Source organism: Miniopterus schreibersii (assembly GCF_964146895.1).
Source record: "Miniopterus schreibersii genome assembly, chromosome: 8".
NCBI lineage: Eukaryota > Metazoa > Chordata > Mammalia > Chiroptera > Miniopteridae > Miniopterus > Miniopterus schreibersii.
In genome coordinates, this window is record NC_138109.1 from 13753855 (window position 1) to 13769288 (window position 15434).

At 36.2% G+C, this 15434-nt stretch overlaps 1 protein-coding gene across 3 annotated transcripts in view; it reads left to right on the forward strand.

Annotated features, from left to right (window-relative positions):
• The window catches only part of MACO1 (macoilin 1), a 56184-nt gene that overhangs the window by 15058 nt on the left and 25692 nt on the right, over nt 1-15434 (forward strand). For all 3 annotated transcript variants that reach the window (XM_081145090.1, XM_081145091.1, XM_081145092.1), the window contains 5 exons: nt 249-390; nt 1834-1960; nt 5559-5682; nt 7630-7808; nt 9462-9963. In XM_081145090.1, the coding sequence (XP_081001216.1) occupies nt 249-390; nt 1834-1960; nt 5559-5682; nt 7630-7808; nt 9462-9963 (1074 nt within the window). The remainder of the gene's footprint in view (nt 1-248; nt 391-1833; nt 1961-5558; nt 5683-7629; nt 7809-9461; nt 9964-15434) is intronic.

Below are 15434 nucleotides of genomic sequence, written 5' to 3' on the forward strand. Positions count from 1 at the left end.
TTCCTCGTCTCAAATGAAATTAAGCATAATTTGGTCATCTTATTTTGGTAGGTGTGTGTCCCAGAATGAACATCATAGCTTTGAAAATTTAGGTGGGCTATGGCAGCATCTCTTTTTGTCCTTTATCTCCATTGCTTTCATGGTATATGATGGTATTTTTTGTCTCTTTTAAGCAAAACAGTGCATTTTGCTCTTTCTAGTTCTTCACAAATGACCTTGAATTAATTTTTAATTTTTGTATTTTGCAGTACATTTTTATACCTGAAATTTCTGGTAGTGTGGGCACTTGTCCTCCTGGCAGATTTTGTCCTGGAGTTCAGATTTGAATACCTGTGGCCCTTTTGGCTTTTCATCAGAAGCGTCTATGATTCCTTCAGATACCAGGGACTGGTATGTTATTAATACATGTTTTTCAAGTATAATGAATTTAATAACCCTTCTAAGAAAATCTTTAGTAACTGTAATGAAACGGTTTAAAGTAGATTTTATTAGTAATACTTAGGGGGGACTGTATTGAGCTAAATAGGGTCTATGAACTGAAACTGGCCTCTAAGGCTATTTTTGTCTCCACCCATTGATCAAATCATAATCCCTCCTCCTCTATCATTGCAGTGAAAAGAGTTGGGGTGGGGCGACTTCTGGGGGGAGACAAAGTAGTGGAGGAAGAATAGTTGCCCACTTCTGCTCTGAAATATTTCTGCAGCCCCTATCACTGCATTCATGATGGGCTTAGAGTTAGAGCAGTGCTTCCCAAACTTTTTGGTTTCAAAACCTGTTTACATTCTTAAAAATTATTGAGGACTCCAGAGATTTTATTTATGTGGGTTACATCTATCCATATTTACTCTATTAGAAATTAAGACAAAAACTTAAATATATATTAATTCACTTACAAAAACAATAACAAACTCATTAACTATTAATACAAATTATATTTTAAAAATGAAAAATAAATACATCTTTCAAAACAAAACAAAATGGAAGATTGACTACAATTTTGCAAATTTATATAATGTCTAGCTTAATAGAAGACAGCTGGATTTTTACATTTGCTTCTGAACTCAATTGACTACAATATCATATACCATGTAGCTTCTGGAAAACGTCACCATACTCCTGAGTGAATGAGTGTGGATAAGGCAGATAATATCGTAGTATTGTTACTAAAATAGTTTTGACCTGGAAGACTTGCTGAAAGGATCTCAAAGTCCCCTAGAGATATCCAGACCATGTGTTGAGAACTATTGGTTTAGAGCAAGGGCACAGGCCTTGTAGTTCTGTTGTGTTCCATAGCCACATCTGAAACTTGTAACTCTTCTACCTGGGCCTGGTGCTTTGGTCAGAACAAACCCTTGCCTTGAAGAGATGGTTTTGAACTCATGTTCCATTGGTAATAGGTAGAGATGAGTCCTGAGGAAAGCTGCATTATTAAAATAATTAACGTCAGCATAATTCTTATTACTAGTATGGTTTATATGTGCTCCAGCAGCCTACCTTTTAAGAATGAGGCTCTTTAGGAATGTATTATGTAAAATTCTAGTTCTTTTAGGTAACCCACCTGTGGAGTCCAAGTGAACTCACTGTGAACCAACCTCAATTTGTTCTGGCCCAGTTCTTCATGATTTGAGGTCATAAACAGGATTACTCTTTAATATTAAATTAACTGCTATTTTTTATATGGTTGGTTTTAAATGTTTAAAATTTTCTGGTACAACTTGTTCTATAGTTATTGCATGGCAGTTTCAGAGATTTTGTCTAACATGTTTTTAATAATCTCTGTTTGAAAATAAGTTCTAAGATGTGTTTCTTATTTTGTTTTGTTTTTCCCTTTAGGCCTTCTCAGTGTTTTTTGTTTGTGTAGCATTCACGTCAAATATCATATGTCTGCTGTTCATCCCCATACAATGGCTTTTTTTTGCTGCTAGCACATATGTATGGGTTCAGTACGTATGGCACACAGGTAAGTCTTAATGGTTTCTTAGATGGACAGAAATCTTAGATTCAAACTTGTTAAATGTGGTGATTAACCTTTGAATAAATTTTTTGGAATTCAGTATAATGTGGACATTTTAAAGTTGTCTTTTCCTTAAAGATTTTAATATACCTTTAAAATATATTTTATCTTTTTTTTCATTATTGAATCAAAAGTTTAAGTCTATATGATTTGATAGCTCAATTGTTACTGCTCTCATCATCATTTTTTTAAAAGTTGAAGGGATTTCTATTTAGGTAGACTTGAAGACAGCCATGTGCCAAATAGGAAAAATGTTCTGGGAGTTTCAGCATTGAAAGGAAGTCAGAGGTCATTTAGTCGAAGCCTTATTTGGTACAGCATCCCTTGCACGTGGTATTTAATCTCTGATTGAAAACCTACAGTGACAAGGAACTTACTACTGTTGTTTTTGGGCAGCTGCAATAGAAAGTTCTTTCTCATACTGAGCCAGAATTTTCTTCCTTACACTTTTGACCCAGTAGGTCTTGACTGTTTTTGGACTCGCTGAGCTCTTAGAGGATATAAAAAGGCTTTCTGCAGAAAAAATATATGGGAATATACAAAACTGTTCCTTAAAATTTCAGGGGGCCTACAGGTCATCCCTCAAGGCCAAATATTGGACCGCCCTGCATTAGAGCCATACTGAATGAGTGTAACCATCCACATTAATATTTCCAATTAATAATTAAAGAGTTAAAGACACTGTCATATCTTCTCAAGTCTTTTCTGTAGGCAGAACATCTCTGGTTTCATCAGCTTTTCCTTGTGTGTTATTTTAAGCACTTTGCCATCCCAATCTCCCTAGTTCTTAGTGGTTCTTTTAACCAAAATTTACTATTTCAGATATGTTCTGACTTCAGTGGAGTTACACAGTTACCTCCCTTCTTCTTAGAGCTATACTGCTATTTCAAATTAAGATGAGATGTTTTGACAGCTCCACTCCACTGTGAAAGCCTGAACATCGGATGCACAGGCATGTGAGGATTGGCTCTCAGATCATTTAACTTGTCTGCAAAGCTGCATGAAACTTGATTCTTAGTCCCAACTGCAACCTGTAGGATTTTGACCCCTTAGGGAGCACTAATAAAAGCTCTCTGGACCAGCATTTATTTTCTTAAATGTGCCGAGAGCTTGGTGTTGGCCCATGTAGAATTCAGCTGTTATTTAAAGTATCCACTGTGAGCATGGTTTTCTCCATCTCCATCTTTACCACTTTCATATATGACTTGATTTGTAAGCTAGCATGATTGTTTCTTAGTGTGCTTTCCTTTAAAGAGATTTTTCTGCACACCAGTTTTTACTTGTATTTCCTTGTCTTAAGCCTCAGTTTCAAGTGAGTTACCATTTACAGTAGTCATTCTCTCTAGGTGTCAGCTTCTCCTTTGTCATATGAAAATGCAGTAATCTAGATAATGTTTAAGGGAGCCTTCCATCTCAGATAATCTGTGAGCTACAATGATTTCCTAAATTACTTTAATGTCTCAGTAGTTGAGAAAAAACTACTCATATAGCTATTAATAGAATCTACTGGGAACAAGTTCAGTGGGTGACCCACAGGGCAGCAATGAAGCTAATGTCATAAATGATACTGACCTCTCTTTAACCCTAGGCTTAGAAATGTATGTTGGAATAGCTAAGCTGTGAAGTATGTTTTAATTAGGGATGATTAGTACTCAAACAAACAAAACAAACTTTGTGTTCTTATTGGGCCTGACAAATATGAGTGCAATTTGTATAACTTGGGATTCATTTTTCTTCCAGCTGTTAAAATTTAAAATTCTTTCTTAAGAATATTAGGAATGGTTGATGAAATTATATATTGCCACAAAAGAATGATAATATTATATTAAACTTTTTTCCCCTTGCTGTTAAGAGGGAAAATATAGTATACAAAGCTATATGTGTGACCTGACTATTGTACTTGTTCAAAAACATTTTCAACATTGTTTCATTTTATTATTTGATAGGTTTAGAAATACAGGTATTCCGTCCAAATTTTTCTATTTTTTTCTGTAATGTGCTTATGTTTATGATAACTTTAGAAATTAATATAGGGAGTAGGGAATATACATTTTTAAAAATGCATTTTGAAATGAATTTGAAGATGCATTATCCTAAAGGTTGCTGTTTGTCTTCCTACATTGTAAAATACCTTTTCTTGTATATTAAATCTATAAGAATGCTTGAATCCATTAGCTACCTTCACAAAGCTTGGAGTGTCTTCCTCTTTACGGACTAGGTCTAAGGGGACTTTAGGTTTATTCTCCTGGAAGCAGACTCAGTATTATCTCTGGAAACTTGGGCTCAATTTGTATAAGCTCTGGGCCTCACTTTACTCTTCAGTAAAATAAGGAAGTTGGACTAAATGATCTTTCTAGTTCCAAAATTCTATGATTTTTTTCTTTGTTTCATCCTGAAGATCCTTAGCAAAAAGCCCGTTAGTCCTTCGGGTCACTAATTTTCCCCTCTTAGCCTATCTTTTGTAACTTGCTTGCCTTATACAGTCTCAAAGGAACTCTTTCCACAGTTATTGGACCTCATGCCTATGTGGTCCATCTTTATAAAAAGGTGGCCCTAGCCTGCAGTGTGATTCTAAACCAATGAAAATAGTCCCTTATTCACATCTTATTTATTCTGTTGCAAGCTGCTTTTTCCTCCCTTGGAAATTTGTTTTAATTACAAAGGGAATAGGAGCTTGTAGTTAAGAAGAAAAATTTTTGAATAGTACTTAAATGTCAAAAATATTTCTTTGTGTTGTAACTCATTCGTACTTAATAATTATTTCTTTATGTATCACTTCATATTAGTACAGTTCTTCATTCTTTTGAAAACTGCATCATGATTTATTATATAGATTAACCAAAATTAAACAGTTCCCTATTGATAGACATTTAAGTTCTATATTTTTACTAATGCAAATAATAATACAGTGCATATTGTTATACATTTCTCTCAGGGCTCTTTTATATTTCTATAGGGTAGATTTCTGGAATTGGAATTTCTAGGTCAGAGGTATAAGTATCTTAAATTTAATTAAGCTGCCAAATTGCCTTCTAAAATATTTGCCTCAATTTATATTATTGCCAGTATGAGAACGAATCCTTTCCCGTACCCACCCTCCCTATACTATTACATGTCTTTTTAAGTTGTGCTTATCTGATAGGTTAAAAAAATGGAATCTCAGTTTTAAAGTTTGTATCTCCCTAATCAGTAGTGAAGTTGAGCATCTTTTTATATGCTTTTAGCTATCTATATATTTTCTTTTATGACTTGTATTCATTGCCTTTCTGTTGATTTATAGGAGCTCTTTGTATGCTAGGGCTATAACTCCTTTGTTTTACATGTATTATAAATATTTTCTGCCAGAATGTTTGCCTTTTATTTCTGCCTGTGATTCCATAGCATCTTTTGTCATATAAAAGCTTTCAGTTTGGGTTAAATTGCTTTTTAATTGGCTTGAAAGTCTTAATGAAAGTAACTGTAGTTGAACCAGTCTTTCAAACAACCCATCTGTTCTGTTAGTTAATGTATCGCTGATGCTTGTCTCTCTGCTGCTTTCCCACAGAAAGAGGAGTGTGTTTGCCCACAGTGTCCCTCTGGATACTCTTTGTTTATATTGAAGCAGCAATTAGATTTAAAGATCTCAAAAATTTTCATGTAGACCTTTGTCGTCCATTTGCTGCTCACTGGTAAGTATTATGTATGTTCTTAATTTATAATTCAATTCAATGTTTTAATGTAAATGGTAAGTTCAATTGTAAATTTTTTCTTAGAGATTTTATCTGAACCCAGAAAACCATATATCATGGCAAAGAGCATGAGCAGACGAGTGTTTGAATTCCAGCTCTGTCCTCTAACAGCTTTGTTGCCTTGAACATGTCCCTGTCTCTGAGCCTTAGTTCTCTTACCTGTATATTGGGGACTTGTCTCATGGAGTCATGGGAAAGATGAAATCAAGTGATATATGTAAAGTGTTTAATTTAATGCCAAGTACATAGCTAGCTGTCTGATAAATGTTATCTCTTTTTATTATAATCAGATATTGATTCTAAAAAGTCTTGATGAAATATATGGCTATTTCATAAAGCTTAAATGAACTTAACATTTTCGTAGCTGATTTACAAAAGCAAGATATTAATAATATTTAAAGGAATGTTATTTTTCCTTATGAAATATAAATGAATATTAATATATTTTATTCATTTAACTTTAACCATGATACTTTTTTTAAAACAAGCTTGATTCTTGTTTATATCTATTTTGGAAATCACCACTTAATGTGCGTTTCTTTTAAACACCAATTTTTATAGTATTTATGGCAGAAACTAAAATAAAAAGGAATCAACTGAAAAAAATAGTTTCCAATATTTTAAAGTCTTTTCACAAATAAGTGAATTAAATAAACCTGGCCAATAAAACTTGTCACTTAAATTTGTAGTGAGAATACTTACCTGACAGGGGAGAAACTATGATCATGAAAGTGGTTTTCCCAGGGTGAGGTTTATCCATTGCATTCCAGATGTGCTGACCCCAGAGAAACTTGACTGCTTAATTTGTGGTAGTGGGGCACTGCATTTGTGCTCTCCCCTGGGGGAAAAAAAAAATTGTAGTGAGGTCACTTTTAGACTAATTATGACTGATAAGTTTGTTTTTTTAAAAAATATATCTTTATTGATTTCAGAGAGAGGAAGGGAGAGGGAGAGGGAGAGAGAGATAGAAACATCAATTGATGGCTACTTCCTGCAAGCCCCCGACTGGGGATCTAGCCCACAACCCGGGCATGTGCCCTGACCGGGAATCGGTCGATGCTCAACTCCTGCCATGCTCGGCCGGGCATGACTGATGTTTTTAAATTAATGAAGTATAATGTGAGTTTTGACAGTGTTTGCAGAGGCTTTGAAACAGACTGATGAGTTGAATAAAAATATTTCAACTTTTTAATCCCAGAGATTAGAGTTGTAAGTACAGCTGGTTTAATTTGATGTCACAAACCAAATGTTGGCACTGATAATTTCAGATACTTATTTAAATGATAGACTGTTTATGAACTAATTTTCCAGGAATAGCTGGAGATAGTACCCCTCAGGCAGCAAGAAGATTAAATTAGTCACTTGAATTTGACCCTGTCTTCTGGTATTAAAAACCACATTATATAATGTTTACTTAATTTTACATGCAGCTTCTTCAGCAAGCCCTCCCCCAGTCATTTTGATTTTTGAACACTTATAATGTTTACTTATGACCACTTATAAAATCTCTACCCTGTTAGATCTTAAAAGCATACCGATGCCCAAATTCTAATAATGCACAAGGCAGTTCAATGTTAATTAACAACATTAACCACTGTACCCAGTAATCACTGTGGTAACTTCTTGAGTTAGTTTGAAGAACACCAAAGTCTGGTGGGCAGCCTCTTATGGTCTAACGGTCCCACTGTTCCCTCGGGGTTTGTTCCATGTGCCAGCTGCTGCTGATTTCCATAGCAGACATCACATTTATTTATGTGTTTACTGAATGCTCAACTATGATCATCTAGAGTTTATTTCTTAATTTCAGTCATTGGTGTCCTCTTGTGCTTGATGCACATGTTTTTTTGTTTTTAACTTGCAATCATTGCTGAATTGTCTTCTTTCTAGTATTGGATACCCTGTGGTGACTTTGGGCTTTGGCTTTAAGAGTTATGTAAGCTACAAAATGCGGTTAAGGAAGCAAAAGGAAGTACAAAAAGAGAACGAATTTTACATGCAGCTTCTTCAACAAGCCCTTCCTCCAGAGCAACAGATGCTACAGAAGCAAGACAAAGAGTCTGAGGAAGGTAGGTCTTTACCCTAACGCTATTGGCTCAATAGGTTAGTCATTATTATATTTGTCAGTACAAATTCTTTTTTTTTTTTAAAGTTGCTAGAACTTTGGAAGATTACCAAGGATTTCCTATTATCTGGTATTCCTCTTTAGGGCCATATCTTTGTTTGGTCATGAAATAGTGTGGGTGATGTTTTCTACCTAGCATCTGAAGACCATGTACCTTTAAATATGTTTATTTTATTATTTTTAAATATTTTATTTTTGTAGCTTAATATTTTAGTATTTTATTTGTTGTAAGTATTTTAAAATATTTATTCTCAGTAGCAAAATAGTATGTATAATTGTGTGAGTTTGTAACTGACGCGAGACAAGAATCAAAGTATAAGATAGAGAAGTAGACAAAATTGTTTTGTAAGTCAGAATTTTTTTTTTTTTTTTTAAATATGTCTTTATTGATTTCAGAGAGAGGAAAGGAGAGGGGGAGAGAGAGAGAAACATCAATGATAAGAAAGTCATTGATCGGCTGCCTCCTGCATGCCCCCGACTGGGGATCAAGCCCGCAACCTTGGCATGTGCCCTGACCGGGAATCGAACCCTGATCACCTGGATCCTAGGTCGACGCTCAACTGCTGAGCCACGCCTGGCCAAGCAGAATTTTTCTGAATAGAGTAAGGATGGATCGGTCCTGTTTTAAATGGTTCATAAAATGCAATGTGGGACTTAAACTGAACCTTTTCTATAAGGACCTCTCTAATGAGCATATTATCAATTCAGTAGATGTATTTACAGTAGTGCCAGCTTTCTTTGGTTTGAGAATTGGAAGTCTGGGATCATATTTTCAGGTGATATATGCCAAATCTTATTCTCTGGGGTGCTGCAAAAATGTCTCTTCAAGTTGGCTTTGCCAAATTGGGATGTATAGACCTGATAAAGGGAATTTTTTACAAGAGATCTAGTAAATGATACAGACTTCTATTACTTCAAAGCTAGAGTCAAGAAAAAATGTAGATGCCCTGGATTCTAAAGTCACACTTCTTTTGTTTCATTTAATCTCTTTCTTTTTTTTCTTTTTTTAATATATCTTTATTGATTTCAGAGAGAGGAAGGGAGAGAGAGAGAGAGAAATACCAATGTTGAGTCATTGGCGGCAGCCCGCAACCCAGGCATGTGCCCTGACTGGGAATCAAACCCCGATCTCCTGGATCCTAGGTCAATGCTCAACCGCTGAGCCACGCCCGGCTGGGCTAATCTCTTTCTTTTCAATAAAATTATTGTTTGTTTAATCCAAGCATCTTTTAAAATATGGCCTTTTAAGAGTATGATCTGCCTGTGTCCTCTCACTCCAGTGGTAGCCAAGTTTGATTTGACTACAGTATGACTCAATATAAAATCCTCGTCTTATTTTTGAGGCAAAACTTGTGGTTTGGTGTTTATAAATGATGGCAGTTTTCTAAATGTTTAACTTCTCAAATTTATTTTGACTTAATTCTAGAAATTAGCATGATGTAGTGTAGTTACTGCTTCTGCATGAGTTTGCAGATTAATGTAGTAGGTTTCTGAGTGTAGATATTGCAGCTGGTTGAATCAGTCTATTCTGTGTTTTTATACAGCTAAATATTCCACTGTGGGTTTTTTGTTTGTTGGTTTGTTTTTGGCATTGTAGCAGCCAAAGGATTACCTGACATGGATTCCTCGATCCTTATACACCACAACGGAGGTATCCCAGCCAACAAAAAGCTCTCTACAGCTTTGCCAGAGATAGAGTACCGGGAAAAAGGGAAAGAAAAGGACAGGGACGCCAGAAAACACAACCTCGGGATCAACAACAACAACATTCTACAGCCTGTAGACTCTAAAATACAAGAAATTGAGTATATGGAAAACCATATCAATAGTAAAAGATTAAATAATGATCTTGTGGGAAGTACAGAAAACCTCTTGAAAGAGGACTCATGCACTGCTTCCTCAAAAAATTACAAAAATGCCAGTGGAGTTGTCAACTCCTCACCACGAAGTCACAGCGCCACAAATGGGAGCATTCCTTCTTCATCGAGTAAAAATGAAAAGAAGCAGAAATGCAGTAGCAAGAGCCCAAGTACGCACAAAGACTTGATGGAAAACTGTATTCCTAATAACCAGCTAAGCAAACCAGATGCACTGGTAAGGTAAGTGCGCCTGCTGTGTCCCTACCAACACTTTCCAGTAAACTTCACTTAGGTCTTGAGAAGCAGATGCCTCCATATGGGCCTGTGGGAATTGTTCGGGATCAGATACTGTGACTATAAACTCTGTGGCATTTGACATTTTAGTGTTTATTTCACAAGGGTTTGTGGGCTTCCCAGTACCACTGTCCTGAAGCATTGATTCCAGCTCTTTCCAGTGTCCTGAGTAAGAAGTGACAGTGATTACTTCCCACATTTGACAGATTTACATGTAACTTGATTTTCTGGTGCTAGGGGGAAGCTGTCGCTAGTCTTTGTCCTTTTTGCATATTCAAAGCTCTTGTGGCACAGACACAAGAAGAAGAGTGTGTGTCCTGTTGATGCAAATCTCTTTGTCAGATACCAAAAGGGGTAGTGAAAAATGTCCTTACCACCTTGTGCTTGATTTTGTTTTTCTACTTAAAATGCAAATTATCCCCCAAATAACTCTGGGAAAGTTAGGTTTGAAAAGTAATCCCTTTCTAAAAGTTCCATAGGTAAATACAATGTTAGACGTGGGCTTTAATCAGAAATGTTTCTTTTTTCATCTTTAATTAAAATAATGTTGTATTACCTTGATTGGCTCAGACTTAATTTTGCTATATTTTATATTTTTGTGTATTCTGTAAAATACCCATTTTCCTTGTACCTCATATCTTTCCATTTGGAAACCAAGATCTGAACTGAAGCTTTTTAAAATATGTAACTCAAGAGGGCAATTGTAACTCCCTCCACAGAGTTATCTTATATTCCTCTTCCTTTGGCTTAAGAGCAGACAGTGTGTTCTAGGAGGGAAGGTTTCCAGTGTTATAACTTATATAAACTAGATTAATAATTTGTTTTAATTTTCTGATTGGTAGCTAGATTAAGAGAAATATATTTGGGTTCTACTCCTAAAGGCTCTTGAAATTTTATAGCCCTGGCCACTTTTGGAAGCATCCCCTCTAGTTGCTGATGCCAGGCTGGTACCTACATCTGTTTGTTAGGACATTCTGCCCATCATGCCCGCAGAGAAAGCACTCAACAGAGAACCCTCCTCTAGATGCCCATGAGAGTTGATCTTTTATTTCAACTATCCCACAAACTTACTATATGCTATAAATAAAAACTTTTTATATCTTTTTGATGCCTGTCACAAGCTTTTTTATATCCCTTCTCCTATACAATTTTAATAATAGCAGTGAACTCAAAACAATTTTCCTCTGTTGGGTATTGCAGAGAGAGCAGTCAAGGCTCAGTCTTATGACACCATCTCACTTGGGCCCCAGTTGTGGTTGTTGATTGACTCTACTGCCTGATCTGCCTTCAGTAAAGAAGTTCAAGGACTCACTCAGATGGCCAGTCTTCCAGTATGTGGTGGGTCCAGTGCCCCCGTGCCTCTTCCTATGGTCACTAATGTGATGTGCCTGATTTGAAGGGTCCCAGAGTATTACTCTGTTTTAGGGAATACCTTCTCTTAAATACACAGATAGAAAATATTATATTTAAATATAAAACTAATATTTATAATATTAATTTTATAAGCTTCCATGGGATTATTTTCAACTTTTAATGTAATATAAAAAATGAGATGATCTAAATATCCAACAGCAGGGGAGAAATTTAAATAAATTATGGTTCATCCATTTGATAGACTTTTAACACAGACATTACAAAATTATATTTTTGAGTTATATTAAAAAATATAGGGAAGTGTTGATGACAATAGTTTATAAAGAAAGGTAGAAAGCAATATTAAAAACATTAAAAAATATATACATAGAAAAAGGATTTGAAGGGAAACAAACCAAAATGATAACAGTAGTTATTGCCCCATGGTAATATTGATGCTTTATTTTTTCTTTTTACTTTCATGCATTTTAAAATTTTTCTGTGATGAACAAAAAGTTATAAAAGACTATCTATCTGAGCAAATTATCCTTCTTGGCTGTAGGAGGCCTTATCACACTTCCTCTCACCCTTCTTGGCTATCTCCTGCTTCCTCTTGTTTGACTTCATTTATCATATTAATAGGACATTAACTTACCCAAACCTGACATGTTCGAATTGTTAGCTAGGGAGTGGGTTTGTTACTTTCAGATGGAGAGAGCTAAACTCAGTGGGCTCTAAGGCTCCTTCTGATGCGAAAATAAACAGGCTTGACACTGTGTCGTGTATATGAGCCCTTTGCTATTGCAGACACACCCAGGGCTGTGTACAGGTCCAGGCTGGCTGTAGGGAGAAAATTCAACTACCTTTTAAAATATATATATATTTAAAAAGTCTTTTGAAAGCCATTACTGTATTATTAGTAGTAAATTAATCGTAACACATTCTATAGCTATGTCTTTCTCAGTATCATGGTTGAGAACTGCTATGTTTGAGGAACCAATTCAGTGACTTTGGTGGGGGTGGGGATTCATTAGTACACCACTTTCAAAGAGAATTCTTGTAGATTGGTATAGCTGTCAAAATAAGTTTTGATGGCCATTCCCTAAGAAAGGGCAAGTAGCCCCTCGGGTCTTTTTTCCATTTCTCCAAGCTCCGTGGATGGTCTCTAGTGTGCTATACGCTACAGGTTGGCAAACGACTGCACACAGGCCAAATCTGGCCCACTGACTGATTTTGTAAAATGTTTTATTCAGTTACATAGTGTCTATGGCTGCCTTTATGCTACAGTGGCAGAGTTGAGTAGCTGTGTATGGCCTACCAAGTCAGAGGTGTTTACTATTTAGCCCTTTACAGAAAACATATGCTGATAGATCACTAAGGTTAAGGAATGTGCATGAAGGTAAGGAACTTGGGAATAAGTGTTGCCTGTAGGATCCTTCCCAGGAAAAGTTTGGGAACTTGCTAAAATCATCCCAAAGCCCTCTTCTGGTTTGAGAAATACATGTCTTACAAAATGACCTGATTTCTGCCAGCTTGATTTCTGAATTTTTTTACCCAAGATATTTAGAAACAGACTTATAATGTTGGTAGCCAAAAGAATTTTTAATTCTGACATGGTAAAAATTCTAGACAAAAACAGAAAAGACAGTGAGGAAGATCTGTTTTTTTAACCAAGCACTGGGTTAGAAAGGAACTATGTAAATTAGAATGAGATTTGCTTAAGTTTTTTCTTCAGTGGTCATTTAAAAAATATTTTAAGTGTGAAAAATTATAGAAAATTTAGGTAGAGTAAAGGTGAAAACAGTCCCACCACTATGACAAATCACTGTTAAATTTTGTTGTATTTTCACCTACATTTACATAATTGTGGTCACAGTGTTTGTGTAGTTTTTGTGCTTTTTTAATTTAAGTCATATAGAAAGCCTTTTCTCAGCTTAGCCTAACCCTCATTTTCACTTGATGTGGAATATTCCATGGCAGGCCTGTGCAATCATTCAGCAGTCACTCTAAGATTGGGCAGATCACTGTGGGACACCTGAGCCGCCTTCCCGCAGTTTCAGGGCCTGCAAGCAGGAGAGCCAACAGTTTTGTTTGCACTTGGCACTGAGTTCCCTCTCAAATACAGCACAGGACTGTGGGGTTTCTTGTTGGTAATTGTTACTTGTTTCAGTTTTCCTGGTTAACGGACAGAATTTAAAACTTTGAGTGTAAAATGTAAAGTGATCCATATTCTGTAGAAGTATTGAAGCAGAAGTCTCTTCATGGTTTATTTCCACTCCACTTTTTTGTACCCCAGACAGAATATTCATCTTTTCTACTTTTAGTGTTAATTCTTAATAAGATGTCAACTTTTTAACACAGTTGAATAATGTCTGGTGTGAAGAGTCATAAAGGAAAAGTATTCACAGTTTGCCTAGTAGAAATGCGTTCAACAAAAGTGAGTAGAATTTAGAATGATGACTGTTTTTTTGGAGCTGCAAGAGATCTAAAAGACATCTAAACCAACCTCAGCTCTTTTTAGCACTAAAGTAAACGAGCTTTAGAAGGTTAAATGGCTAGTCCAAGTGACCCAGCTTGAGTGTCGGTGCCAGGACCAAAACCGAACTTTCTTGACTTCTGCCTTTTCTGTTATACCATGCTGCTTAAAAGAAGTTTATCGACCTGCTTTATTTTTCTGCTTTATATTTTTGTTTTGGTTTTAAATGCACATGTAGCTAAGTTTGGTTCAAGGATTGGCACCAGAGCTAGGCTTTATGCTCCAGTGGCTAAAATTTATAGAAGAAATGCTTAGAATTTCAGAATTCATTTACTTTTCTTTCTTCTAGAGAGATGCTGTTCTAAGTATTTTAAAAAGTTTTGCCCTTGCCAAAGACACAAGGGCATACTCATCTCAGAAGACAAGGGGACCATCTACTTGAACCCTTGAGAGCTTACAGGGTCTCTGAGAATTTAACTCTGGTTAGGTCTAACTTGGGAGTTAGTCTGGTTCAGACAGCCTAGAGCCACTGAGCATGGAATTTGCCTTTTAGGAATAATTATGGGGTAGGCTTAACTTGATATCAGCAGACCTAAGGGCCCTGAACTGGAAGAACTTAAGACCAGGGATATAACCATCAACTTACCCGGAGGGGAGGCCTCCATTGACTGCTTGGAAGACCTGGGGTCCTGGGGTGTGGGTATTGCCGAGATGGTAAGTTCTGAGAAAGTTTGAAGCCATGGAATGGGGGGAGATCCTGTTCTTCATGGGAAAATGGAAATCTGGGATAAGTTGTAGTATATTGAATACTTGCTCATTTATTTCTCTCTAAATTCATTTGGTTATTTCAAATACTAAAATTTTATTACTTATAAATTAGTTTATACAATTCTGCATATTTGGAAACTTGAGATCCTGGGGGGGGGGGGGGTTGGAGGGAGAGGAAAAAACGTTTATCAAGATTTTTCCAATAATCACTAAGCACATGGGACCCAGCCTCAGAGGAACTAGGGGGAGAGGAGAGATAGAGAAGAGAGGAGGGATAGAGAAGCACTTTAAGAAATTTTAACTCCTTCACTTAACTGAAGAGTGTTTAAACTTATATTCATACCTGGGAACTGACTAATATTATCAGATCTGGGTCTTGGAGAAATATTTTGGAGCGTATAGATTTATGGCAACATACTTTATAAATGGGCTCTACAATGTTCTGATCCAGCAGTGAGTATATTGGTGAGCATTGTGTTTTAGGAGGCTGTGATATGAATGTTTGTGGCTTTCTCATTTAAGCTGGTGGGTAAACAGAATGTCATTGCTCTTCATTCCACTTTCTAGTCCATATAAACTATATATATATATATACACACACACACACACACACACACATATATATATATGTTACGATTTTAGGTTTCTCTTGAAAAGGGGAATGAATATAGCAAAAGCTACAAAATAACCAACTTTCCCCTCTTACCGGACTTGCTGGGGGCAGAGGTTGGCCCAGTGTGGTTTGGCTATCGGTTCAGTCTTCTGTGCTTCTGAGTAATCTTATCGTCCAGATACTGGCACTGGAGATTGTTGTGTAACC